Source organism: Bufo gargarizans, chromosome 3, assembly GCF_014858855.1.
Source record: "Bufo gargarizans isolate SCDJY-AF-19 chromosome 3, ASM1485885v1, whole genome shotgun sequence".
NCBI classification, from domain to species: Eukaryota; Metazoa; Chordata; class Amphibia; order Anura; family Bufonidae; genus Bufo; species Bufo gargarizans.
The window spans coordinates 199,059,175-199,067,904 of NC_058082.1; the positions used below are offsets into that span (position 1 = coordinate 199,059,175).

At 40.0% G+C, this 8,730-nt stretch overlaps 1 protein-coding gene across 3 annotated transcripts in view; it reads left to right on the forward strand.

Annotated features, from left to right (window-relative positions):
• The window catches only part of LOC122933241 (interferon-induced very large GTPase 1-like), a 54,895-nt gene extending 46,386 nt beyond the window's left edge, over positions 1–8,509 (forward strand). For all 3 annotated transcript variants that reach the window (XM_044288100.1, XM_044288102.1, XM_044288101.1), the window contains 2 exons: positions 2,092–2,166; positions 3,692–8,509. In XM_044288100.1, the coding sequence (XP_044144035.1) occupies positions 2,092–2,166; positions 3,692–8,334 (4,718 nt within the window). In that variant the 3' untranslated portion in view covers positions 8,335–8,509. The remainder of the gene's footprint in view (positions 1–2,091; positions 2,167–3,691) is intronic.
• The last annotated feature ends 221 nt before the right edge of the window (positions 8,510–8,730 follow it).

The following is an 8,730-nucleotide window of genomic DNA, read 5'->3' on the forward strand; positions in this document are numbered from 1 at the left end:
TGAATATAGTGGAGAAAAAAGGATTTAAAAGATGTTTGCCTTCTCATATATACTGGTTCTATATTACTTTAGCAATGAATTAACATATTTTTTCAGACTATTAGATTTAGACAACAAAAAATGAAAAAAACCTTATTAAACCTTTCCTGGTGGTTTAATTAAGTGGAGGGGTCAAGGTCACTAACTTTGAGGTCTAGCGTAGAGGGAGTTAATAGTTTTGACCATTGTAACAAACAGCATTGTGGTCACGTCATTAAATGTGCCTATCCAAGAGAATATGTCTTCTGTAGTTCCTCAGAGGTGCTTGTTCTGCTAGATTTTTTTTTTGTGTGTTTTTTTTCGTAATCTCCATGAACATGACATTATACAAAAACGCACACAGCTCTACATCATGCACATTGTACACACACAGAACTGCATTACGCTCATTATACACACTGACAGCAGTGCAATATGCACATTGGGGAAATTTATCAACACCGGCATATTGTACGCCAGCCTTGATTCCCCACACATGCTGCTAGAAAAGATAGGCAAAATATATGCAGATGCCCTTGCCTCTCCTTTATTTGGCCAGATTCCGGCTGTCCGACACATTTAAAACTACGGCAGCCTCCTAGCTGCAGTAGATAATACACTCAGCAGTGCAGTAGGCACATTATACACACACAGCTCTGTAGCACACACTAACACATTCAAGGGCATCTGTCAGCAGATTTTTACCTATGAAACTGGCAGCTGAAGGCATCTGTGTTGGTCTTATGTTCATATGTGCCTGCATTACCGAGAAAATTATGCTTTAATATATGCAAAAGGCAAATGAGCCTAAGGGAGCAACGGGGGGCCATTAGGCCTAATGCACACGACCGTATGTATTTTGCGGTCCGCAAAAACGGATCTGCAAAAAATACAGATGACGTCCATGTGCATTCCAAATTTTGCATAACGGAACAGCTGGCCCCTAATAGAACAGTCCTATCCTTGTCCATAATGCGGACAATTATAGGACATGTTCTATTTTTTTGCAGAAAGGAAATACGGAAATGGAATGCACCCAGTAAATTCAGTTGTTTTTTTTGCGGACCCATTGAAATGAATGGTTCTGCATATGGTCTGCAAAAAAAACGGAACGGACAAGGAAAGAAAATACGTTTGCGTGCATGAGCCCTTACACCAACAGGCTCTGGTCTCTCTGCAACTACCAGGCCCTCTTCGCTTTTATTGACAGGGTTAGGCGTGATGACATTCTCATTGCCTGGTCCTGTCAAGCAAAGTGGTGATGTTATGGTAGTTGCAAAGAGCAGAGACTCTCCCAGTACACGTATGGCACAGCAGGAAGGGGTTAAGAACTATCTTCAGTGTAAAGAAGAACAATGGAGTCCTGGAAGTGATGATATGGCCCCCAAAATGCCCTGATTAAACAGGGTAAGTGCTGCTGAAAATATGCAAACTGTATGGAAACGATTCATCATGCCAATGATTTCTTCATTCAAATGGACTACACAAGCCCAGATCAACATTTTATATCGTTGGTGCTTGTTTAGAGGAAGATTATCTACTCGCGTAACCTTCCTAGATTTATCGCAAGGTACAAAACTCATTAAAGGGTTGTCTGCTTATCCTACATTGATGACCTATCCCAAGTATGTTATCAATATCAGATCTATGGGTTCAAACTGCCAACACCCCTGCCGATCAGCTGCATGAAGACAATGCAGCACTCATGCGAGCACTGTGTTCTCACTATTTACCTGCTTGCTGTAGACATTTCAGCAGGACGGCTCAAACAGGTAACCAGTGAGGAGAACACAGCACTCGCATAAGTGATGTGTTCTCTTCATACAGCTGATCAGTGGAGGTGCTGGCAGTCGGGCCCCCCGCCAATCTGATATTTATGACCTATCCTGAGGATGGGTCATTAATGTAGGATAAAGGATGTTATGGACTCAAGCAGTCGCATACAGGTGGAGCTAAATCCATGAAGGACATCTTATCTTTGTATCAAACTGAAGATTTTATGTTATATGTGAATATTATTGCTTATTTCCTTGAAATGTGGAATAATTGTAACACTTTCTGTCGCACAATTAGATGGCCTGACCACTTCTAAATATGAGGACATCCATTTACCAGAAGAAAATGTAAAGAAAGAATCCAAGGAAAAAGGTGTGATACCAGTTATATGTTAGTTTAGCAATTAATTAATAAAAGGTAAAGCATATACCATGAAGTCTGTACCTCAGTGTTAATATCAAGACAAAAAATATTTAAGATTTAAGAGAGTTTACATACATTTGGGAAATTCCTTTCACTATAGAAATGGTAGTCTAACTTGGGAATTTCAGTCCCCGGAAGTCTAAAAACTTAAACTCTTAATTGATATTTAATAAATTCACATGTACTCTCTGCTGATTCTACATTTCCCTTTTTCCACTTCATGTGGTGACCTGAGAGATTTGGTCTGTAGGTAGCCATATTTTACAGCTACAAATCATAAATGGTGAAGGAACTGCCAATATAACTTAACTTTTAATAAGTATATAAAATTGATAGACCATCAAAAACAATAGAACACAAGACAAAATTGGAAGCCTCGAAATAGTGTCACCTCATCAGATGTAGTCCGAGATGACACCATATAGTAAGCAACAAACAATTATACAGTGTTGTAATACTAAAAATGCACGGCGGCATCCAGGTAGTAGGGCACCTCTGGACCACATGCTTTGACCATCTCTGGAGATACAGTAGGATGTTTCCTGCTTTCACCCAAATTTCGCCCCTAGAGCCTGGGGAAAAGGACATTCAGTAGGCAAGACCTAATATATACCTGTGTTGCCATACCAGGTTGCCACTCTGTCCATGATTCCTACCACAGAGTGCTCCTCCTGATAAGGGCGACCCTGTCCGGAACCTGCCCCTTACCTACACACCCTGTAAATCCCGACATGCCATGTTTCACCAAAAAGGCTCATCAGGGGACCAAACAAAGCAGCAGGCAGTTGTGGTGTACATGAGCTAGTTAGATAGATAACTTCTAAAAAGGAGTGCAAGCTGATATTACACTATAACAGCCGGTTGCTGAGACTGGGCTGCAGTGGCAGTCCCGGCCAGCTAGCCAAATGGGGGTTAAATACCTTTCCTAGTGCTCCTGGATTGCTGCCCTCAGGTTTGTTCACATGTCCAAATCTTGCCCATGTAACTGACATCACATTCTGCGTTGAGCACCATAGTTATCAGATGCCTAGGAACGGAGATAAAGTTGCCTGCATATGGCGATCTGTCATTGGTGTGCTGAAAGAAATGGGCATTTCTAGCAATGAGATATTGTCAGTTTCTAACAAAAGAGGACACCAGATTATATAGTGCAAGGATCAATTGATGATATTGATCCTTATTTGTTAAAAGGATTAAGTAGATAAAGGTGGGATCATGGCACTAGTGGGGAGTAAGCCAACATGCGACCTATGTTTGTTAAGGTGTAAGGTGGTGAAAAAAAAAGGTGGGGCCGTGTACTCACACTTTAAAGGGGGGTTGTGTTTATGGGATTTTATGAAGATTGGGGTTAAGATATACCTCTTCATAGAAAACATCCATAGTTGAATTTTACAGAACCAGTACTGTATACACTATAGAAGCACATACACTTCGGTCTCTGACACTGATCATTTTATTTCTAATTATTTTACAGACAAAAAAACCTGCTTCCAGGATCTTCTCAAAAAGATTGAATTTCAGAGTTACCAGACATCCAAGCTTACACTAAATGATGTTCTTGATATTGGTGCTGAATGCTTGAGACCAGGAGTTTTTCCTAAGGAAAATGTGGCTTGGTATTTTATAAGAAAATTGATGTCATTGCATGAGGAGGCAAGGAATATCAGTACAGAAGGGACCAGAGAAGAAATGAGCAGGGATCACACGTTAATGCTGGATATGGACAGTGACCTGTCAGATGGTATCCACCCATTAGACTTACAATGTGTTATCTTACATTGCTCAGATCATTTCCTTCAGCAAGAGATGATATCAAAAATGTCCATGTGTCAGTTTTCTGTCCCTCTGCTACTGCCAGCCAATGATGGTCCAGACTACACCTTTATGTTGTGGGCAATGAGGGGAATTGTGAAGAAATGGAGACCCCAATACCTGGCACATAGCAAAGGATTTCAGGAGGAAAACTTGGTGAAAATTTCCATGCCAACGTTTTCATTTGTGAGATTAGGAAAGTGCAGACTTTCTAAGTCAAAAATCCTAAACCAGATTTTAAGTTCAACACAACATTGTCAAGACATCTTTGTCCATCGAGACATGGAAGGTGGAAATGTGGAAAGGACTATATCATTGGGGCTAGTGGAGATATCCTGGTATTTTCCTGCTGGTAAAGGAATCTTTACCAAGCCTGTTGCTTTTACAAACCTTCGTGGGGAGTTGGAGAGCAACTTGAAGCCATTCAACTTCATAGCAGATATATCTTCAGTTGTTGTCATCTTTGTTGAAACTATCAGTAAGACTCAATGTGAATTATTAATGAAATATAAACCCTCCACATATCTCTTCATTATTACTCCTGAAGAGCAAGTGAGCAGAAAAGAAAGTGAAGAGATGATAGAATCTGTGATGTCCATGACTGACCTAAAGAAGGACAATGTTTTAGTGATCTCAAAAACCACAAATGAAGCAACAGCTGTTAAAATGATTCGCTCAGCTCTGCTGAAGTTGGAGAAGGAAAATGCTAATTACCTCAGTGTAGAAGACATGGCTCGTATAGCAGTAATGCAAAATATCTGTGTGGATGAAAATACAGTGGAATGTCAAGCTGCGGAAAAACACGCCAGAGCCATAACTGAGGAGATCTGCGATGTTGTCAAGTATAAAGGAAAAACAATGAAACTGCAAATGCAACTTCTAAAAGACCTGTCAACCCTAGAAAAGGAACTTTGTCAGATGAAAAAACAACAAAATAGAAATGGGGAAAACTACAAATCTGAACTGAGAAGAAAATGTAATGAGATAAGGAAGAAACAGTGGGAATGTGATATGCCAAAAGGAATTAGCAGTTTTATAAAAGGGATCAAAACAAAAAATCGATTAGAAAAGTTTTATTTTTTAAGTTGGTTAAAATATTATTTGGACTTAGCAGCAAGGGAAATGCTCACATCTTTACAAGAGAAATACAAAGAGAAATATTCTCAGGCCAGTGACTCCCAAGAGCTGATGGAGATCGATAAAAAGATATCAGACAGTTCATTGGGAATAGAGCATTTCCTGAGAGAGGTATCTCAGTTTTATGAGGTATGGCATGTCATGGGTAAAAAAAACAATGCACCTATAGAATATAACCATCTCCCTGAAATAGCATGTGATCTTCTGCTTGATGGCTACCCACTGGAATTGATTGATGGAGATGCATCCAGGATTCCTGTGCGGTGGGTAACAGATGTTCTCAATATAGTGCACTCTAAGACAGGCGGCAGAAGCAAGATAAAGGTAATAACCGTGCTGGGAGTTCAAAGTACGGGGAAATCCACTCTTCTGAACACCATGTTTGGTCTACAGTTTCCAGTGGCCAGTGGACGATGCACACGAGGAGCTTTCATGACTCTTATTAAAGTGAAGGAGAACTTCCAGGGGGAGCTCGGATGTGATTTTCTTCTAGTGATTGACACTGAAGGGTTAAAAGCTCCCGAGTTGGATTCTCTGGAGGGCAGTTATGAACACGACAATGAGTTGGCCACTCTAGTGGTTGGGTTAAGTGACATCACTGTAATCAATATGGCCATGGAAAATATAACCGAAATGAAAGATATTTTACAGATTGTGGTCCATGCATTTCTCAGAATGAAAGAAATTGGGAAGAAGCCCAATTGCCAGTTTGTTCATCAAAATGTGAGTGACGTGTCTGCTCCTGTAATGAACATGAGAGACAGAAATAAATTGCTGGAACAACTAAATGAAATGACCAAAACTGTGGCAACCATAGAGAAGAAGCCTCAGTATAAGGGGTTTTCTGATGTTATGGAATATGATTCAGAGGAACACCATTGGTACATCCCTAGTCTTTGGCAGGGTATACCGCCAATGGCTCCTGTCAGCGCTGGCTACAGCGAACATATTACTGAATTGAAGCAAAATTTACTAAAATTGATTAAACAAAACCAAAATAGGGCACATAACCTACAGCAATTTGCTAAGTGGATGGGAGACTTATGGAATGCAGTCATACATGAGAACTTTATTTTCAGCTTTAGAAATAGCTTGGTAGCCAGTGCTTACAACAAACTGTCTATGAAATATTCTGAATTAGAGTGGAAATTCAGCAAATTGATCCATGAATGGTTCACTAATACTGAAACCATTATCAAGAACCAATCTGAAGAAACTTTGGAAGAAAAAGGTAAAGAATGTTGTATAAGGCTACAAAACATCATTGCAAAAGAGCAGCACAAAATGATAACATGGCTGGAGGATTATTTCAAACAAGAGAAAGATTGTGTTCACTTAATAAAATACAAAGAAGACTTTATAATCAGTGTAAAGATGCTTGGAGAAAACCTTGGAAGGTCCTCTCATGACAAGTACAACATAGCGATTCAAATTCAAAAACAGCAACATAAGATAAAAAGAGCATGCAAGCAGTATATTAAGGAGATTGAACACAAAGTTTCCAGCCTTATGGAAGAATGCAGGAAGAAACAACATAAACTGGACAATGCTATGTTAGAAGTGGAGTTTGAGACCATGTGGCAAGAAACGGTCAAAGAGTTAGGGGTGAAATCGCTCATAAAACGTAATATTGAGAAAGACATGCTGCTTGAGTTCACCAAGACCATGAGAGACAAGGGATCAGCAGTTAATGAAAAACTAAATCAAATACAGCACTTGCCAAGACCTAAGACAGAGAATACTGACAGAAAAAGAGCAGGAATTTTGACATTATTGAAAAGTGCATATACATGGTGGAAAGGAAATGCACCAAATTCACACAAGTATGAGTATACCTCTCAATATATACATGACAAATGCTGCAAATACTCTGAAGAGCAAGCCCAGAGAGATGCTGATTATGATGACACCTACTGTAAACAACTGCTGAACATGATTGATGACATTCTAATTAAGGAAGGGAATATCCCAGCTGAACTTGAGCTAGAAATAAAATTGAACATTTTAGGACATGCTGCTGCTGATTTCCAGGTGATGCATAATAATTTTATCAGAAAGAATGACCCTCATTCACAGCTGGAAACATTGAAATCTGAATACTTTAGCACATTTATGAATGTATTTAAAGAGAAGAATGAAAATCAGGATCTCGCCAAACGCATATGTGACACATGTCTAAAGCCAGCAATAATTGAAAACATTATTCGAAATCTAGGCATTGAACTCGTAGACGACATCATGAGGTCTGAAGGCTCTGAAACCTACACCTCCCGGACATTCTTCCAGTACACTGTTCTCTTAAATCTTCTGGAAGAAAATGTTTTTGGAAAATATGTAGAATACTCAAAAAACTATGAAAAATTTGTGAAAAAATGGATATTGAAATACATTAAAACGAAATATAAAAACTTCAGCACAATAGGAATTAAGATCTTGTCAGCAATCACAGAAAAGATCAGAGATTTCTTCAACAATCCTAACATGTGGAATAATTCAAAGAATGTGGAAGAGTTCCTTACTACTTTCAAAAAGAAATTAACCAGTGATCTGGTATTACCACAGGAAAAGATGATGGCAATCATTTTCAAAAACTCAGCAAATATAAAAGAATTTATTAGAAATCTGAACAATTTCTTGACTGACACAATAGAAGATATCAAATCAGAAATTGAATCTCTGAGTGTGGATGTCATTCTTTCCAGAGTAACAGTGAAACCTCAAGACGAACTATTCAAGAAGGTGTTTGGATGTGGAAAGCAGTGTCCATTCTGCAAGGTCCCTTGTGAAGCTGGAGGTGACGACCACAAACACCATTTTGCCTCTGTCCATCGACCTAAAGGATTAGGAACGTACAGAAGGTTAAACACATCTATTCTTAACCATGACATTTGCACTACTTGTGTCAGTGGAAATGGAACATTTCAGAATAGTGATACAAATGAAATACCTCATCCCTATAAGCAATATAAAGAAGTGTATCCTGACTGGAATATTCAGCCTGATCCCAGCATTGAAGCCTCTGATTACTGGAAATTTGTTCTTAAAGAGTTCAATGAGCAATTTGCAAGAGAGTATGATGCCAAACCTGCCGATTATCCGAAGGAATGGAACAGTCTGACCAAGAATATGGCAAAGGAAAGTCTCAAGAAAACCTTCAATATGCAGTAATGAATGAACAGGAACATGTGATAAGTGCTGAATCCACTTCTGTGAAGGTTATGTCTTGCATTTAAAGGGGTTGTCAGAGCTGAACCCGGACATCCCTCCATTTTTACCCAGGCAGCCCCCCTGACTTGAGCATCGGAGCAGTTCATGCTCCGATGCTCTCCTTTGCCCTGCGCTAAATCGCGCAGGGCAAGGGCATGTCTTGGAGATCCGGTGACGTACCGGGGCTCTCCATGGGGCTGCCAGGAAGCCCGGTGATGTCACCGGCACTGATGGGCGGGATTTAGCACTACCCTAGCCAGTAAAACGGCTAGGGCAGCGCTAAAGCCCGCCCATCAGAGCCGGTGACGTCACCGAACACACTGCCGGGCGGAAGTTTCCGCCCGGCAGTGTGTTATT